Source organism: Cololabis saira, chromosome 21 (assembly GCF_033807715.1).
Source record: "Cololabis saira isolate AMF1-May2022 chromosome 21, fColSai1.1, whole genome shotgun sequence".
Taxonomy (NCBI): Eukaryota; Metazoa; Chordata; class Actinopteri; order Beloniformes; family Belonidae; genus Cololabis; species Cololabis saira.
Window position 1 is genome coordinate 35,374,330 of NC_084607.1, and position 20,463 is coordinate 35,394,792.

General features: G+C 41.0%; 1 protein-coding gene across 1 annotated transcript; it reads right to left on the reverse strand.

The window, feature by feature from the left end:
• Nucleotides 1-725: 725 nt before the first annotated feature.
• On the reverse strand, nucleotides 726-18,513 carry clpp (caseinolytic mitochondrial matrix peptidase proteolytic subunit). The gene is made up of 7 exons (XM_061712907.1): nucleotides 18,418-18,513; nucleotides 15,159-15,260; nucleotides 14,003-14,074; nucleotides 13,812-13,908; nucleotides 10,181-10,368; nucleotides 9,968-10,073; nucleotides 726-1,209 (listed from the first exon to the last, which is right to left on the reverse strand). Exons 1-7 carry the CDS (start codon nucleotides 18,427-18,429, stop codon nucleotides 983-985), a joined length of 804 nt encoding a protein of 267 aa, XP_061568891.1. The 5' UTR covers nucleotides 18,430-18,513; the 3' UTR covers nucleotides 726-982.
• Nucleotides 18,514-20,463: the final 1,950 nt, after the last annotated feature.

Here is a 20,463-nt window from a genome sequence, read left to right on the forward strand (position 1 = left end):
AACGATAGAAAGAAAGCAGAACATCCATTCTGTAATACAGGACTGTCTCAGAAAATTAGAATATTGTGATTTTCTGTAATGAAATTACAAAAACAAAAATGTCATACATTCTGGATTCATTACAAATCAACTGAAATATTGCAAGCCTTTTATTTTAATATTGCTGATCATGGTTTACAGCTTAAGAAAACTCAAATATCCTATCTCAAAAAATTAGAATATTCTGGGAATCTTAATCTTAAACTGTAAACCATAATCAGCAATATTAAAATAATAAAAGGCTTGCAATATTTCAGTTGATTTGTAATGAATCCAGAATGTATGACATTTTTGTTTTTTTAATTGCATTACAGAAAATAAAGAACTTTATCACAATATTCAAATTTTCTGAGACAGTCCTGTAGAAAGAAAGCAGAACATCCATCCTGTAATAGTGCATATTTTTAGTGCAATAACAAAAGTGCAAACAGAAAGTCTGTAGAAAAACTCAAAGGCCATGACTGTAGGCTACAGTTGGAGTAAAACTTTTACTTTTTACAATTTATCACTATTTTTTGACTCTCACAGTAATACGGACAAAGTGCGTCCCTTTTCAGCTCAAAACGGGACGCGTACTTTAGTTTATAAATACGGGACGATTCTGTTTTTCAAGGGACAGTTGGCAACCCTACTCACCGCTGTCTGGACACGAGAACGGGAAAGCAAGAGAAGGCAGAGTTTGTGAATTGAGGTCAAAATAATATTTATTACAAATATGAATAACAAAGAGAGGATGTGTTGTTGGGCTGTGTGACCTGGACGCTTCCTCCTCCTGAAACCAGCTCGTGTGCAGAAACAAACACCCGTCACACGTCTTAACGGGGTGAGACCCTGTGGTTTCCTGGCTTCAGTTCCAGCTGGAGAGTAAAGGTGTTTTCTGTTATTTCATAGTCCGGAGGAGGAGCGGCTGCAGAGGAGGGGTTCCCGGCTCGGGGCTCGGGGCTCAGGGCTCGGGCTTGTAGGAGGAGGGGGGGTTGGTCCCGGGCGGGGGCTGCTCCGGCGCTGCCGTCTCCGGCTGTGGCGCGGGGCTGGCTGCTGCCGCCGGCTCCTTCTGCACCAGCTCCGGCTCGTCCCAGCCCGCCTGCGGGGGGTGGACCAGGACCTTGTCGATCAGGCCGAAGTCCTGGGCCTCCATGGGGCTCATGTAGCGGTCCCGCTCCATCACGCCCTCTGAAACACGGACACAGATCACTCACTCACGCTGCTGCTCATGGAAGTACAGGACTGTCTCAGAAAATTAGAATATGGTGATAAAGTTCTTTATTTTCTGTAATGCAATTAAAAAAACTAAAATGTCATACATTCTGGATTCATTACAAATCAACTGAAATATTGCAAGCCTTTTATTATTTTAATATTGCTGATTATGGCTTACAGTTTAAGATTAAGATTCCCAGAATATTCTAATTTTTGGAGATAGGATATTTGAGTTTTCTTAAACTGTAAGCCATGATCAGCAATATTAAAATAATAAAAGGCTTGCAATATTTCAGTTGATTTGTAATGAATCCAGAATGTATGACATTTTTGTTTTTGTAATTGCATTACAGAAAATCACAATATTATAATTTTCTGAGACAGTCCTGTAGGCCTGGGTTGAAAAAAAAATAAATCAATTTTCAGATTCTAAATCGATTCTCATATTAATTCCTAAAAATCGATTCATATGTCTAAAGATCGATTATTTTTTTCATCATCACATTACAACTTTTGGTATTTTTTTCGTTTAGGCCCAAAAATAAATGTTTTGTTGGACACCAGAATAACTACTGCCATGTTTCTGCCTTTAAATATGTTTAAAAAGGTATGAAAACATTGTTTTCAGTTATAATTGCATAAACTAAGTCTATATTTCATTATTTTATATACTGCCTTGGGGTTACTGTTGGAATTATTGTAAATAAGTTATCATGCTGGCTATTGACAGAACATATGATAACACAGCTATTTGCTTGGCCTGTGACACACTGATAAAACAATGCTGTGTTAGTGATTGAAAAGAGCTGCACAACAAGTTTCCAGTTTATCAGCATAAAGCAGAAGTCTGCAGAGAACTTCTTGTTACAAACAAAAACATGTACAAGTTATACTTTTCTACTAACTATGCAGTCAGCTGTGTAAACCAGGGCGTGCCCAGAGTGAATAAAAGCATAAAACGCTAAAAACCAAATTTAAAGAAATTTAAAACCGAAATAGACCGAAAATGGAAAAGATTAAAACGGAATGTGGGAAAAACTAAAAGTGATTTCATCCGGGCTTCCGGTTGTGACATGTAGGGAGAGGACGCACGAGCGAAGGCTCCCGGTTAATTTTCTATTACCTTCCTTTTTGAACCATTTTTTATCTTGAATCTCGACGTAATTTACAAGGTAAAATCAATCTGACCACTTTGTCCCAGAGATGAGCAAGCCAAAGCAAGCAAATTCAGCTATTAACCCGCAAACCCCGTCCACACGTGCGGCGGGTAAGCTAGCAGCCTTCGCAGCTAAAGATCCTCCGACAGCGGCTGGAGCCAGCGCTGCTGCACCTGCACCTGCAGCCGCGGCTGCGGTGTTAACTATGGACCAACTGTCTGCTGAGTTCGCTAAACAGAGAACATCACTCAAGGAGGACGTTTCTACTCTGATTCAGGATGCTGTTAGACCAATACAAGCTTCTCTGGACTCACTACAGTCAACAGTGTCCTCGTTCCAGAGCCGTCTTACTTCCGTCGAGTCTGTAGCCGGGGACAACTTTGAGCGGCTAACGGCGGCAGAGTCCGACATCAAAATGCTGCAGAGCCAGAACCAGGCTCTCCTGGACCGGTGCGACGACCTGGAGAACCGCTCACGGAGAGCTAATCTCCGCATACTGAACATCCCTGAAGGCAGTGAAGTCAGCAAAGATCCCGTAAAGTTCATGTCAGAAGTTCTGATGGACATGATGGGTCCTGATGTTTTTTCCTCCCCGCCTGAACTGGAGCGAGCCCACCGGACCCCGACCTTCAGAGCCGCGCAGAGATCTTCCCCCCGCCCGTTCCTGGTCTGCTTCTCCAGGTTCCAGCAGAAAGAAGCCGCGCTGCGTTGGGCCAGGAATCATGAGCTCAAATACCAGGGTGCCACCGTGAGGATTTATCAGGATGTCAGCGCAGCTCTGGCCAAGAAGAGAGCCGCGTTTAACAGCATGAAGCAGGCTCTGTATCAGAGGGATGTCCGTTTCCACCTGCTCTACCCGGCCCGGCTGCGAGTGATGTGCGGGGACGACGTGTTTACCTTCGACTCCTCTGATGAAGCTCAGAAGTTTTTCGACCGGAGGTTCGGTAAAAAATAAGACTGAATATCACGGCTTGGGCTGCGTTGCCTGGCAACGGTTCATCACCTGATCTGGACGGCGGCCGTGCCCGTCTCTCTGACATACTGTCAACCCGCGGCTGGCGGACCCGAGGTATGGACAGTTATGGTATGGGTGGACTGATCAATATGATGCTGTATCATTGAAAAAGGAAAGAAAAATACTTTAATATTTCTTTTCTTTTTTTTTTTTTCCTTTCTTTATTTTTTTTATTTTTTTTTTTTAATTTTTTACTGTGATGTTGAGGTTGCATGCGTTTTCATATGCGCTCACATTTACTTTTGATAGTTGCTGTACTGCTCAACCATCACTTTTGTTTATACTGTGGTGTTAAGTGGTTTTGATATAGTTTATTATAGAAACTGGGAGCCTCGCAAGGCAGAGGTAGTAAGGAAATGTTATACCTGAAGTTGTTTGGAATAGTGTTTAGCCTGCAGCTTGCCTCAGAGAGAGTGACAGGTATAGGCTTAGTTTTAGTTTTGTTTTTGTTCTTAGATAGGGTTGGGAAAAGGGACACCGCCACATTCTTGAAACATATACTTATCTCTTTAAGAGAAGAAAAGGACCAAACTGTGCACTTAAACATGATCACGGCTGTACTTTTACATTACTTACCTTTCTGTTCAGTTTATTTTCTTTAATTAAACATGGTAAATGACATTAATGCAAGGGTGGCTGCTATGCGATTCATTAGTTGGAATGTGAAGGGTTTAAACGGGCCTGTTAAAAGAGCCAGGGTATTCAATCACCTTAAGTATTTAAAGTGTGATATTGCATTTCTCCAGGAAACCCATCTACAGATAAAGGATCAGGTCAGACTTAAAAAAGGATGGGTGGGGAATATATTCCATTCCAACCTTAATTCTAAAACTTGTGGGACAGCCATATTGATGCATAAAAAAATTCAGTTTAATGCAACCACTGTTATCTCGGATCCACGGGGGCGATTTGTGATGGTATCAGGACTCCTCCACCATAAGCCTGTGGTTCTAGTTAATATTTATGCCCCGAACTGGGATGATGATAAATTCATGAGTAAAATCATGTCATTAATTCCAGATTTGAACTCACGACAACTGATTTTTGGTGGAGATTTAAATTGTGTGATAAACCCAGCGCTTGATCGCTCCAATTCTACCTCTACGAATATTTCTAAAAAAGCCAAGCTATTATCAGCGTTTATGGACCAAATAGGAGGTGTTGACCCCTGGCGTTTTTTATTCCCACAGAGCAAATCATTTTCTTTCTTTTCCAATGTACATCACTCGTATAGTAGAATAGATTATTTTTTCATTGACCGGAACCTTCTATCATTTGTTAAAAAAGTTGAATATTCATCTATAGTAGAGTCAGATCATGCCCCTGTATTATTACACCTTGCATTTCCTCCTTATCAATTTGAACAGTCCTCCTGGAAATTAGACAGACACCTCCTGACTGATGAGAGCTTTTGCCAAATTATATCGCAAAAAATAGATGATTTCATTGAATTCAACCAAAAGGATGACATTTCTCCTTCTCTCCTGTGGGAGACACTAAAAGCAGTACTCAGGGGTGAGATAATATCATATTCGGCTAAAATAAATAAGAAGAACAGACTAAAACAAGAGGAGCTTATTAAGGCAATATCTATGGTTGATGCTCAGTACTCTGTCTCTCCCTCCCCTGAGATCTACAAAAGGAAGCTGGACCTTCAAATGCAATATAATTTGCTATCTGCTGAAAAGACAGGACGTCTCCTTTTAAAAGCACGAGGGTATGTCTATGAACATGGCGACAAAGCTGGACGTTTACTATCACACCAACTTAAGTGCCGCTCGGCCTCTCAACAAATCCTACAGATTCGGAAGAATGATGGGGAATTAACCATTGACCCAGAAGAAATTAAAGAAACATTCACCTCATTTTATTCAATCCTGTATACATCAGAGATGACAAATGACGACTCCGACATGGAACTTTTTTTTGATAACCTTCACGCTCCTTCTGTTACAGCAATTCATAGAACCGGAACGGAGCTTCCATTGAGTCTTACAGAAATCGTGAATGCAATGAAGGCAATGCAGAACAATAAATCACCAGGCCCTGATGGGTACCCCATAGAGTTCTTTAAAAAGTTCTCTGACAAACTATCAAAACTCTTACTGGATATGTTTAATGACTCTTTGACCCGTGGCTCACTTCCGCAGACTTTGACTGAGGCATCAATCTCCCTCCTGCTAAAGCCAGGTAAAGATTCCACAGACTGCGGCTCATATCGTCCCATCTCCCTCCTAAACTGTGATGTGAAGATCCTGGCCAAAGCCCTCGCCTTACGCCTAGAAACAACAATGCAGGATGTGATATCAGCTGACCAGACCGGTTTCATTTTAGGCCGGCACTCGTTTACAAATATTCGTCGGCTGTTGAATGTTATCCACTCCCCTGCGTCCAGTGCTGTTCCTGAAGTGGTCATTGCGCTGGACGCACAGAAAGCTTTTGACAGGGTGGAATGGCGATACTTATTTACATGTTTGAAGAAATTCGGATATGGCCCTAATTTCATCTCATGGATTAAACTGTTATATACATCACCCAAAGCCTCTGTAATTACGAATGGTAAGCGCTCACAGTATTTCCAGCTATCAAGGGGGACCCGTCAGGGCTGTCCAATCAGCCCATTGCTGTTCGCTTTGGCCATAGAGCCCTTGTCTATTACACTCAAAACTTTGCCAACAATTACTGGAATCCATAGGGGGGGGAGGGAGCAAAGAGTATCTCTCTATGCGGATGATTTGTTAATTTATGCATCTGACCCTGTCTCTTGTGCTCCCCATATTATTTGTGCACTGAGGAGATTTGGTGCTTTTTCAGGGTACAAACTGAACTTAAATAAGAGTGAATGCTACCCTGTTAATGACTTGGCTCTTCACATTCAGGACGGTGTTTTACCATTTCAAATGTCTAAAAATGGCTTTAAATACTTGGGCATTAATATTACAAGGGATATGCAGAGTCTTTATCAAAAAAACTTCAATCCGCTATTTGAGAAAGTCAAACTGGACCTGAACAAGTGGCGTCTACTTCACCTATCCTTAGCAGGTAAAGTGAACTGCATCAAAATGAATGTGCTCCCTCGGTTTCTTTACCTGTTCCAATGTATCCCACTGTATCTTCCTAAATCTTTTTTTAAATCCATTGATAAGACTTTAATTTCATTTATATGGGACGGAAAGAATCCTAGGGTGCGGTTAGAGCTGTTACAGAGACCTAAATGTCAGGGTGGCTTAGCTCTTCCTAATTTTTGTCATTATTATTGGGCCTCTAATGTTCAAAAAATTATGCACTGGCTTCATACTCCTGACACAGACTGGTGCCGCTCTGAAGCCTCATCTTGCATTTCTTCCTCCCTCGCAGCCCTGGTTACCTCCAGCCTTCCCCTTTCTATCTCTCATTACACTAGCAATCCTGTAGTTAAAAACACTTTAAAAATCTGGGTTCAACTTAGACGGAGCTTTGGGTTTAAAAACCTTCTCCATCTAAGTCCCATTCACAACAATCACCTTTTCCCTCCAGCTAGGTTAGACTCTGGATTTGCTCTATGGCAGAGACAAGGCATTTATAATTTTAAGGATATGTACATAAATCGTGTTTTTGCAAGTTTTGATGATTTCTCACGCAAATTTGGCCTACCTCGGTCTAGCTTATTTCGTTATTTTCAAGTTCGCCATTTCGTTCAGCATCAAGACCCCAACTTTCCACATATAACATCGCCCTCTGGTTTAGATGATCTGTTGAAATCCCCGTTCAATCCTAAAAAACTAATCTCAAGAATAAGTGACAATATAACCTCCTTTAAAAACGCAACCCTAACGAAAATCAGGGCAGATTGGGAGAATGAATTAGGGGAGGACTTGCAGGAGGACACTTGGGAAAGCGCTCTATTAAGAGTTAATGACAGCACCTCCTGTGCCAAATTAAACGTAATACAGTTCAAGATCCTACATCGCATGCATTTTTCCAAAGCAAGATTGGCTAAAATATATCCTAACACAGATGCGAGGTGTGACAGGTGTCAAAACACTCCTGCTGATTTCACACACATGTTCTGGTTGTGTCCTGCCCTGGTAAATTACTGGTCCACCATCTTTAAAACGTTATCAAAAGCACTGAATATTGATCTTCAACCCGATGCTGCTATGGCCATATTTGGTACCACAAGTGTTAGACATACAACATTAAAGAAAAGCTATAGAAATATTATTGCATTTACAACGCTGCTTGCAAGAAGAAGAATACTATTGCACTGGAAGTCAAAAAATCCACCCAAAGTGTCGCTATGGTTTAGCGATCTGACACATTTCATACAGTTGGAAAAGATCAAATATACTCTCGGGGGGTCCAAGGACAAGTTTTTCTCTGTCTGGGATCCGGTGTTACTGTACATGAGCAAACTTAGAACTGTGCCCACTTAGATATCGCATAGCAGCCACCTGTATGTGTGTGTATATGTGCTTATGTGCATGTTGACTTGCTATATTCATAATTGGTCTGTTTTATTTATTTATTTATTTTTTTTCATTCAATTTTACAATTCTGTTGGTTAGGTGTCCAACCTGTTCAGGGGATGAGAGGGCAGGGGTGTTAAAATATAAAAATGAGCATTGTGAACCTTTTTGTATCAGTATCCATGTGCTGTGCTATTAATGCTCAATAAATAAAATTATCAAAAAAAAAAAAAAGTGATTTCATCCATCTCTGTTTCCTCCCTGGATCTGGTAATTCTGCCCCACATGTTTCTGTTTCAGTTCTATCAGCATTCTGGGAGCTGATTGGTCCTTACAGCATCATTAGCTGCAATACTTGCTGTTGAATCTCAATATAATACTAGTATTAATATGTTGCAGAACTACAGTCATATCATTCAAACAACAGTTTTAATAACACTGACCCAAATAAATATCGGAATCAGATCAAATCAAATCTTGATAATCGATTCTGAATCTTAAGAATCGGAATTGATTCTTGACATTTGATTGGATCCCCAGCCCTAGATGGAAAACCAGTGCTGCATGTCTCCCTAGCGAGCTGAGAGCAGCATGTGCAGCTCCAGATGTGTCCAGATGATACACATCTATGGTAATGTTGATATTGAAAGGAGTTTTTGAGACTAAATTCCTTGGGGTTGTCATTGACCAAAAGTTAACATGGAAACAACACATTGAATACATTAAAGGGAACATTTCCAAATCACTTGCAATCCTGTATAAATCCAGAAATGTACTGAATTCCAAGGCCTTGCATTTGATCTACCACTCATTGATTGTTTATCTTACTGTGTGGAATTGTGGGGATCCACCTTTAAAACCACCTTAAATTCAATAATAAAACTTACTTACAATAATAAAACTTAATAATAAAACTCAATAAGGCTGATTACTACACTCACACAGAGCCACTTTTTCTAAATTCTCATGTTATGAAATTTTATGATTTGTTTTATTATAAAATCATGCAAATTATGTTCAGAGCAAAATCAAAAATGCTCCCTGACTCAATACAGAGGTTCTTTTCAATTCAGGAAACTCCCTATAATCTTAGAGGTGTCTGCAATTTTACTGTAAAAAAATCTAAAAAAAGGTATGAAAAGGAGATGTGTCTCCATTACTGGAGTTACATTCTGGAATGATGACAACATAAAAACATGTCATTCTCTTTTGAGAAAATGGTTTCTAAAGCTATTTTTGAAGCTTATAAGTGCGATTGACTATCTGTAAATGTTTCTTTGCTTTTTTGTTGTTTCTTTGCCTTTTGTTGTTTCTTTGCTTTTCTATTGTCTCTTGGCTTTTCTGGAGGTCGGTAGCCACAAAAAGAAAGTTGGTACAATAGGATAAGCTTTTATAAGCAGTTTGCTTCAGCCTGTGCCTTTTCAGTCATTGTTTTTTTTTTTGTTTTTTTTTTTATAATAATATTTTTATCCCGGTTTTTTCTTCTCTGCTTCTCTGGCCGGACGTAGTGCGTGGAAGGATCACGTTATTCCGGTCGGATCCTCCCCACCCCATCTGTTCCCCGGTTGGCCAGAGGGGGCAGTATAGTCCAAGACTGCTGCATGTTTTTGTGAGGGTAGAGAACATTAGCTACCCAGGGGAACACGGGGAGAACATGCAAACTCCACACAGAAAGGCCCTTTCTCCAACCCCACCCAGGGTGTGGGCACTGAAGTCATGGGAGAACTAACACGCACTTCAGCGCCCACAGCGTCCCCGGCGGGAATTGAACCCATGACTTTCTTGCTGTGAGACGGCTGCACTACCTGCTGCGCCACCGTGCCCCCCCCTTTTCATTCATTGTTAAACACATGATTATTGGTTTTGTGTGAAATGTTAATGTAATTGTGCTGTGCACAATGTTTTTTGGTGTTGTGTTGTTTTTGTGCTGTGTTGTCATGACTGAATAAACTTCATTCATTCATTCATTCATTCATTCATTCATTCATTCATTCATTCATTCGTTCATTCATTCATTCATTCATTCGTTCATTCATTCATTCGTTCATTCGTTCATTCATTCATTCATTCATTCATTTCTTCATGTGTCCACATGTGTCCGGGTGACGTACCGATGGTCTCCAGCGGCTGCGTCGTGTGCTTGGCGTAGATGTTGTTGATCTGTCTCTTCAGCTTGAGGATCTCCTCGGCCTGGATGGCGATGTCGGTGGCCTGGCCCTGGAACACACAGCAGTCCCCCGGCCGTCAGCCGTGTTCTCCACGTGTTCCCCACGTGTTCCCCTCACGCTGCTGTCTCTGTGCTACGTGTGGGCGGTGCTGCTTACCCGGGCTCCGCCGGACGGCTGGTGCACCATGATGCGGGCGTTGGGCAGCGAGTGCCTCATGCCCGAGGTGCCGGCGGCCAGCAGCAGGCTGCCCATGCTGGCCGCCTGGCCCACGCACCACGTGGAGATGGGGTTCAGGATGTACTGCATGGTGTCGTAGATGGCCAGGCCGGACGTCACCACGCCGCCTGGGGGGGAGGGGGGACCGCTGGGTCAGTAATCAAGATGGCTGCTCAGTAAAAGCTGGAGTTTAATGGGATTTATTTATTCTTTTTAGGTCTTTCGTCCCTTGTCTGTCTAAGACGTCTCTGCATCAACCCATTAACAGCTAATCCCCAATGTCTGAACAACCCAGTCGCTAATAGAGGGTTTGCATTGACGTCACCTCCCCACTGGACCAGCCGCCTTACTCACACTGAGTGGTAAAAACAACTCCAACTAGTGGAGAAGACGGAATAACAGCTGATTATCAGCTTAAATTAGCGTCAGTTGGACTTGACAGTGACGCGTACAGTTACCCCAAGAACCAGTGGTCCATGGACATTAATATTTGGTACAGTTACCAAGAACCAGTGGTCCATGGACATTAATATTTGGTACAGTTACCAAGAACCAGTGGTCCATGGACATTAATATTTGGTACAGTTACCAAGAACCAGTGGTCCATGGACATTAATATTTGGTACAGTTACCAAGAACCAGTGGTCCATGGACATTAATATTTGGTACAGTTACCAAGAACCAGTGGTCCATGGACATTAATATTTGGTACAGTTACCAAGAACCAGTGGTCCATGGACATTAATATTTGGTACAGAGGGGGACTGCCTCAGTCCCCTGCTTTTTGCCATAAATATAGAACCCCTAGCGGCATCAATTAGGCAAAATGAAACTATAAAAGGCATAAAAGATGAAGGTCAGACAGAACACAAAATTTCGCTCTACGCGGATGACCTATTAGCATACATCAGTGACCCAATCTCCTCTGTCCCTGCATTGATAAAAAATTTAAAGGAATATGGTGAAGTGTCCGGTTATCAGATTAATCAATCTAAGTCTGAGGCAATGATGTTGGTAGGGGATTGGCCAGCAAGTTTGGCAGGAAGCTTTAAATTTCGATGGTCTAACCAAGGGTTCAGATATCTAGGAATCATTATAACTTCTGATGTATCGCAATTGTTTAAGGCTAATTATGGTAAATTGTTGGGTGAAATTAAAAACGATCTTACACGATGGGAAATCCTCCCTCTGTCCATAATAGGAAGAGTGGAAACTGTACGAATGAATGTGCTACCCAGGCTGCTCTTTATGTTTCAGTCCCTCCCCATAGAGGTCCCCATTTCTACATTTAAAAAAATTAACAGCTGGCTATCTAAATTTATTTGGCAAAATAAAAGACCCAGAATTAAATTTAAAAGACTGTTATGCTCAAAACAAGATGGAGGCCTAAATCTTCCTAACCTGAAAAAATATTACTGGGCAGCCCAGATCAGATCAATGGTCGCATGGATAACTCAGGATAAGGACACCATTTGGGTCGAGATGGAACGGAGTGTGTGCCCAAAACTGCCCTTAGATACATTTCCATTCACGAGTTGTGAAATCTGGGGGAAAAACAAAATCCCAAACCAGTGGGTGAAAACTACTTTAAAAGTATGGTCAAGGGTGAGAAAAAAGATGAAACTCCCCACCTCGATATCTAGAGTAATGAGAATTGCACATAATGTGGATTTTCTCCCCTCTACATTAGACATAAGGTTCAAGAAGTGGGAAGAGAATGGTTTATTCTTACTGGATCAACTATTTGAAGGAGAAGTCCTGATGTCTTTTGAACAGCTACAACGCAAACACAATCTTCCAACCCATGACTTTTTTAAGTACCTTCAACTAAGGCACTATTTACAGAAACACAAAGAATGGGATGCAATAACTGCTTTGCCATCCAATATAGAACTGTTTTTTATGCAAACAATTAAGGGTAAAATTAAGAAAAAGATAATATCACACCTATATAGAATACTACAGGAAGAACTAACAGATAACAGCCTGGACATCAAGGAAAAATGGGAATTAGAGATGAACACCATCATTTCAGATGAAAATTGGGAAACATCATGCAGGGAGGGACATAAAACGACAAATAGCCCCATGTGGAGGGAATTTGAGTGGAAAATTAAGATGAGATTCTTTAGGACCCCTCTTATCACGTCGAAATTTGCTCGCACCTCAGATCAGTGTTGGAGGGGCTGTGGGCTAGTAGGAGATCATACTCACATTCTATTTGATTGCCCAAAACTACTAGGATTCTGGCAAAACGTGAAAGATGAAATTAAGGGATGTCTAAATGTTGAACTACCTTTAGAGCCATCTTATTTTATACTAGAAATATTACCAGAAGATCTAGATGATAATCAAAGATTGTTATTGAGAGTCCTTCTTGTTTCTGCTAAGAAGATGATCACGGTCTCCTGGCTGAAGCCCCAGCCCCCCACAGTGACCCAATGGAAGGAGAAGGTTAAGGAGATTTTCTACATGGAAAACATAACAGCAAGGCTACATTTAAAAATGGATGTCTTCTCGATTAAATGGTCGCCAATTATTTCATATTTCCTCAACTGATGTGATCTGCTATATGTGAGAAGTGACTTTCTTTTGTTGTGGTATTCTTGATTTTTTTTTTTTATTAATTTTTATTTATTTGTGGTTTTTCTCTCTTAATTGTGCACTGTGGTACATGTGCACTCATACCCCCTCTGCCTATGGACTACTCATCCTCATAGGGATTATGTGACACACGGACAATGAACAGATGCAGAAACCCACGGACTACTTCATGCTGACACCCTTGCTGTATTTTTGGCTGTATGACTGCACTATATGTCTAAACTTGTTAAAAAAAAATAAAAAGAAGTTCAAAAAAAAAAATATTTGGTACAGTTACCAAGAACCAGTGGTCCATGGACATTAATATTTGTCCACCAATCCAGTTTCCTGATATTTATATGTACTTAATTTCTACGCCGGGGAAATACACGAAGCAAAGCTTGAAGGCTTACAAAAGTCTTGACGCTTGGTCCGACTTCAAGGCAGGATTTGTTGTAGAAATTAAAGTGATGAGGACACCGAACTTTATGATTTGACCGTTTAACGTTAGCTACCCAAAAATCCAACATTACCTGATACAAAATGGGAACCACAAATCCACGTTTCGGTGCCTGGAATCCAGTTGTTTCTGGGAATTGCAGCGATACATTTGTCTCTCTTAAGCTTATTTTTCGTCAGTCTATAAAATGATAACTCAGATTTCTTGCTAAATCTATGAGTACAGTCGATCGCACAACAGCTCTTTCCCATTTTAGATGTTTTCCAGTTGCTCAAACTGAAAGTTTACGCTGACACTCAGTCTTTCTGACACTCAGTCTTTCTGACACTCAGTCTTTCTGACACTCAGTCTTTCTGACACTCAGTCTTTCTGACATCAATACATGACTTGTTATAATGACGCTTCAATTGCGGATGCAGTCAGATGTTTAACCTCTGGGAGAGAAAACAAACAGGAAGAGCGGATCTAAGTTGTTCTGTTCCATTTTAGAGGCTGAGGTGCTCGGGTTGGGGCTTCGGCTGGACTCACCGGGGCTGTTGATGTACATGTGGATGGGCTTGTTGTTGCTCTCCGACTGCAGGAAGAGCAGCTGGGCGATGACCAGGCTGGCCACCGAGTCATCGATCTGAGACGGGACAAACACAGACGCTCAACAACCGCCCTGAAGACCCGGCCCTGAAGACCCGGCCCGCGCACCGTGCTGGCTCCCAGACACTTACCGGCCCCATCACGCAGATGATCCTCTCCCTCAGGAGGCGCGAGTAGATGTCGTAGGCCCGCTCTCCTCTGCCCTGCAGGAACAGGAAGTTTGGTTTAGAGTAGGAATGCAGGGCACCAGGAAACCACTCCAAAATCTTACCAGGAATATTTGTCTTATTTCTAGTTAATATGTCTAATTTTTAGTCAAAAAAATCTCATTACACTTAAAACAAGAGTCATTACCAGAAAAATAACTTGTTATTTGACAATTTTCACCTGTTTCAAGTAAATTTTCACTTGAAATAAGTAGAAAAATCTGCCAGTGGAACAAGATTTATCTTCTTATTACAAGCAAAAAAATCTTGTTGCACTGGCAGATTTTTCTACTTATTTTAAGTGAAAATCTACTTGAAACAGGTTTTGAGTTTTTGCAGTGAGGCCCCAAAATCTTAACAAGAATATTTGTCTTATTTCTAGTTAAAATGTCTCATTTTAGTAAAAAAAATCTCATTACACTTAAAACAAGACTCATCACTGGAAAAAACAACAATTTTCACCTGTTTCAAGTAGATTTTCACTTAAAATAAGTAGAAAAATCTGCCAGTGGAACAAGATTTTTTTGCTTGTAATAAGAAGATAAATCTTGTCCCACTGGCAGATTTTTCTACTTATTTCAAGTGAAAATTTACTTGAAACAGGTGAAAATTGTCAAATAAGTTATTTTTCTGGTGTTATTTTTCTGGTGATGACTCTAAATGTTGAAATAGCAGTAAAACCACATTCATTGATGAAATGACATAAGGGATGGAAAGGGGGGATGGTAGTTTTACAGGGGGGATGATTTGGACCGTTTTTATTTCAGGGGGGGATGCCATCCCCCCCTCATCCCCCCTCAACTCCAGTACTGACTGTAGTGTGATGATGTCAGATACAGCCGACTCAACCGCTTAGAACCTCGGCAGAGTAGATACAGAAAAAGTATCTACTCGACACGCCTCCACCCGCCTCCACCCCTAGTGGAGAAGCGCAAAACCGAGGTGAGTCTAGTCGGGCTGAGTAGGTACTAGTGGAAAATGGCCATATGTTTACTTCTGCAAACAGCTGTGGTGTAGTAAACAGGAAACAGCTTTTGTGTCCCGGTGGAAGACGCCGCCAGCCTGCCCTCTCCTCACTCACCGTCTGCTCCACCACGATGGGTATGAGCGGGTTCCTCCAGGCCGGACTGTGGTGGATGCATCTGCTGTGTCTCCACGCCTGCCCCCCCGCGCTCAGCAGGCTCTGGAACAGAAACACACACGGACCTTCAGCATCTCATCGTCAGCAGGCTCTCACCAGCCAAACTCACACTAACATCCACTCAACTCTAACCCTTTTATCTGGGACAATTATTCAAGAAGGGTTCTGCTTTCTGGGAAGAATAAAGCAGCTCGGCAGGTGCCCGGGAAGCGCCCTCTGGGGGAGGGTGCCACGTTTGAACCTGTGATCAGCAGCACCGCAGCCCCCCAGGACCGTCAGCAGCAACCAGAGGGGCCCGACTGCTCCTTCCCTAGTGCAGGACTGGCAGACCACAGACCCCCTTGGGCCTCCGGACATCAGGCTGCACAACCCCTCATGCAGTAAGTGGTAAATACTGTGTTCCAAAAGCAAAATTAATTTCAAACAACAAACAGTGCTCTACAGAGCTATTGCTGAATGGAATTCTCTTCCGGGTTACATTTCTAAAACCCAGAGCAAGGTCAGATTCAAAAAACAGGTGAAGAAACACATCGCTCACAAAAGGTAGTGTAACCATAAATTATTTATTTACGGTGTGTCTTGCTGTATCTGAGTGTGGTTTTTTTTACACGGTATATGTGTGATGAGCCCCCACAAAATCACATGTCACTATATCTGATTGGATGTTAAGACTATGCTTTGCTGCTATTTGCTTGCTAAATGATTTGCTAAATTTGCTGATTTGCTAATGGCTGGTACTTTTATAGACTGTATGTTGTCTATGTAAATCTTTTTGTGATGTTTGTTAGTGTATTTCTGAACTGTATTTTTATCATATTATTTTTATTGTTTTATTCATCAGACCCCAGGAGGAGTAGTTGATGTAAACTACATCAGCTAATGGGGATCCAAATCAAATCAAATCAAATCCTCACAGCAGGGAGCCATTATCCACCTCATCATAGGAAACAGTTGCTGTTTTTCCTTTTTGATCAACAGCAATCGTAACTTATCTATCAAGATGCTGGTCAGATGTGCAATTATCTGTCAACCACAGTGCGAGAACTTACTAAATAACTCGTCAATTATCCACTGTTCACTTCTATATTCTATATTCTCTAAGAGTGTAAATATTGTTATCCAGTCTTATATTTTTGTTTGGACCCTCCTGTTGTATAAGCTGTTGGAGGCTGGAGTTGTGCAAGAACGAGTTCAAATCAATGCTTTCATTGAACACGTTCATTTCAACATATTTGCAAATAAAGAACTTGAACTTGTTCATTCTGCAGATCATGAACTGGAATTTGAACTGTTCAGATTATCTGAGTTTCAGCTTCACTGTTTAGGTCCAATTATTACGGAATAATCCTCCGTCTCATTTCACCAGCGGGCGCCACATTTAAAATACTTGGCGAGTCGACTTCCTACAACATTACCCACAATGCAGTGCACACTAGCGTAACAACGGGCACCAGCTCCATGGCAACGGAGGCCCAAGCCCGGTACAGTTTCTTTACATGACCAGTGAAGAGAGAGACGTCAGATGATGATCCTCATCATTATCTGCAGGAATTTTACACATCGTCTCCCAAAGAGTCCGACAGTAAAAATCTAACCTTTCTGTGCAAATTCTGTCCACCTGCGCTGAGAAAACAAGTCTGAGCGTCTGCCTCGTCAACTTCACATTGTAAACGTCATGTGGAGTTAAAGCATCCGTCCAGTGTGAGGAAATATCTGCAAGTCCTTGACAATCAAACAAAGTGATCCAGAAAGACCAAGAAGACCCAACTGCCCCAAACGACCCCAGTCACTGCTGCTCCTTCAGGGGGAGGATTTACCTGCAACAGGTAGAAACACTGATAATGGACTATATTGTTGGAGATTTACAGCCTCTGAGGAAAGTTGAAAAGCCACTAGGACAATACATGATAGTTTACAACAGGGTCTCCAACCCTGTCCTGCATGTTTTAGATGTTTCCTGGCATCATCACACCTGATTGTAATTAATGATCATCATCAGCTTGTCATCCAGGTCTGCACAAGTCTGTTAATGACAGTCATTTGTATCAGGGTGCTGAAGCAGGAAACATCTAAAACATGCAGGACATTAGGGTTCTGAGGACCAGGGTTGAAGACCACTGGTATACGGTGAACAGTTTTAGGATAGGGGGGCGTTTCATTCGTACTTCTCACCTGAAAATATTGAAATGAACTGAATTTGAACTAGTTCAAAGTGAAAATGGTGAACTATGAACGTTAACTATTCATTTTTAAACTATGTGAACTGAACTTTGAAGTAGTTCATGAGAAGTATGAACTTGCACAAATTCATTTTCTCATGAAGTAGGGGTGGGAGCTGAAGATCTCTGCTGGGTACCCCGCAAACCCTGACTCCAGGTTTGGTTCTGATCCCACTCACCACCGGCAACAGCTCAGATCTGCTGAGATCTGGGCGCTCGTATTGATCTCTGCTAGTATTGATCTGTGCTAGTATTGATCTCTGCTAGTATTGATCTGTGCATAAAAACCTTGATCTAAACAGAGGGAACCCTCAGGTCCACAGTCCACCGTGACAGCAGCTTCACGGCCCGCGCTCCCTGTCCGTCAACAGGATCTTGGAGAAAAGTTAATGACACTCTGGACAGAGATGCATGTTTTAAATGAATAATTTAAAGTTGCATGAGATGATCAAAACAGAAGTTTTACCTCTTCCTCCCCCGTTTCAGACATGTTAAACAGGACATATCTGTTATTGTTATGCGTGTATATAGAGAAGTGTGTGCACATTGGGTATAGATTTACTTTATAGATGTATTATGTTAGTTTAAAATAGATTCATTTATTCATATAGATGTATTTACAAGGGGTTGTGTGTGTGTGTGTGTGTGTGTGTGTGTGTGTGTGTGTTTATCTTGTATAACGTTGTTATAACGTTATGAAACAATGGTTTTGACTTTTCTAGAAAGAATGAATGAGTGAATAAAGCCCAGTGAGGGCGGGACAGCGCTGGTCTCATGAATCCAGTCCAATCCGCTTCTTTAATCGCCGTCACAGAAGAATTAAAGGACAAAACCTGTTTCTGTGACGTAACATTGTTGTAAATGTAGTAAACCCCGCTCCAACAGAGAGACACCGAGCAGCGTCACCATGACAACCGTCACCGTTACTGCTGCCGGAGCTGCAGCAGAGAAATAAACGTGTTTCAAAGTTTAATACTCACTCGCAGCAACATTGTCAGGTTTGTGACGGCTCTTACGCGCGTGACCTTCCACCCCGGAAACAGTACCACCTGACCTCTGACGTCACATCCGGCGGCCGCTTCTTCTTCGGTGGCTCTCTAAGCGGACGTTGGTGCAGCACCGCCACCTTGCGGCGAGAAGCGTGAACTAGCGGCAGCCGGTTTTGGAGGTTTTTTTTATTTTATTTTTTATTTATTTTCTCATTGATTTTACAAAAAAACAAGGCACATTATACATTCCAAAAGAACATTTTCTTCAGAGAACACTGAGCGACCAATGAGTAAAACAAAACAAAGAAGATACACAGCGAAAAAGAAAGAAAAGGAATAAACAAACAAACAAAAAAATAAATAAATTAATTAATAAAAAAATAAAAACAAAAATATAAATAAAATAAACGCAAGTGATCAGTCAGGAATTAGGGTACAAAGATACTTCTAAAGATGCTGGGCTTTTTGAATCATGCAAGATATTAAATATTTTTTGTACTGAATTATTTCGTTTAGATACGCAATAAAGATTGGATTAATTTTCAAAAAGTGATATTTATGGATAAAAAATGTAGCCAATATAATTAAATTATTAATTCCAAAGTCTATTTTTTTGTCCTTCACTTGTAAACCAACTTTAATGCTTTCAAATGTAAGAATAGGAATCTTTTGATTTTTGGTTGAAATAAACTGTGGAAGCCACCTCTACTTTTTACATTTTTTGTGTTAATATTTTTCACATCATAATAAAAACATCTTCATATCATCTTTTCTGTTGTGCTGTTTAAACTTGTTTCTGTTCAGATGAATCTGATTCACTGTCTCTTATCTCTTATTTCTTCCCGTGATTCTCATTTCTCTCTTTTCCTGCGAATTTTCTAAAACTATCATTCTTTCTTCCAAACTTTGTTTTTGCCATGTTTCCTTATTTTTCAGTTTTATTCTGCTTTTTATTAAGTTTAGTGCTCTGGATATCTGTCATGTTGTCATTTGACATATCAAAGTCATATCATCATCATTCCATGAATTAAATCTGAACTATGTCAACTGGCATGTCATTTACGTGATTAGATGCAGCCTCAATTTTTTGGCGATGCGTTAATTTGGAAAAAAATAGCATTCACTGTCAACAAACGTGTCCTTCGTCTCGCACAGAGGGTTTATCTAGTTGTTCAGTTATTCTGCTCCTCACCGGTGGAACAAACTTCCTGTAGACCTGAGGTCTGCTGCAACTGTAGATCCTTTAAATCAGGATAAAAACATTACTGTTTACTTAAGCTACTCCTAAATTAAATACTTTACCTGCTGTATTCTACTGCCCTTATTTTTAACAACATGTGCTTTTTATTATTTTACCTCTTTTCTTATCATTTTATTTGTTATTTACTGTTTAATTGTGTCTTGCCGCTTTTAATGTTGATGTAAAGCACTTTGAGGGGGGGTGGATTTTGTGACTGCCTTTGAGATTTTATTAACAAATAAAGGTTTCCTCAACTCTTACTCAAGTTTATTTATATAGCGTCTATTACAACACAAGTTGTCCCTATATGTTCTTTCAGACACCCAGAACATGACCCCTGATCAATTATTACATAAACAGTGGCAAGAAAAACTCCCCTTCAGGAGGAAGAAACCTGGACCAGGACCTGGATCATAAGGGGGGACCCTCCTGCTGGAGACTAGCTGGACAAAGCAGGAAAAAAGAGATAGGAAGATAGCAGATATTCTAGTATTAACAGTACTCGAGTTGTAAAAAAATATCAGGGGGGATGGTGGATTTTATCATATGGGGACAGATAATTTGTGCTGATTACAAATAATATAATATATAACAAATAATAGCAGTGACCAAAACACCTGCAGAAATACTGCAGGAATGACATAGCAGCAGTTAAATGCAGCCTTCTGTAAGCTTTAAATATCCACTGGGCTTACATCAAATACATCAAAACACAACAATAAAAAACACTTTTCTGAACTTATCAATATGATTCTGTCCTTCACAGGATAAGTAACATGGATCACTGCAAAAACTCA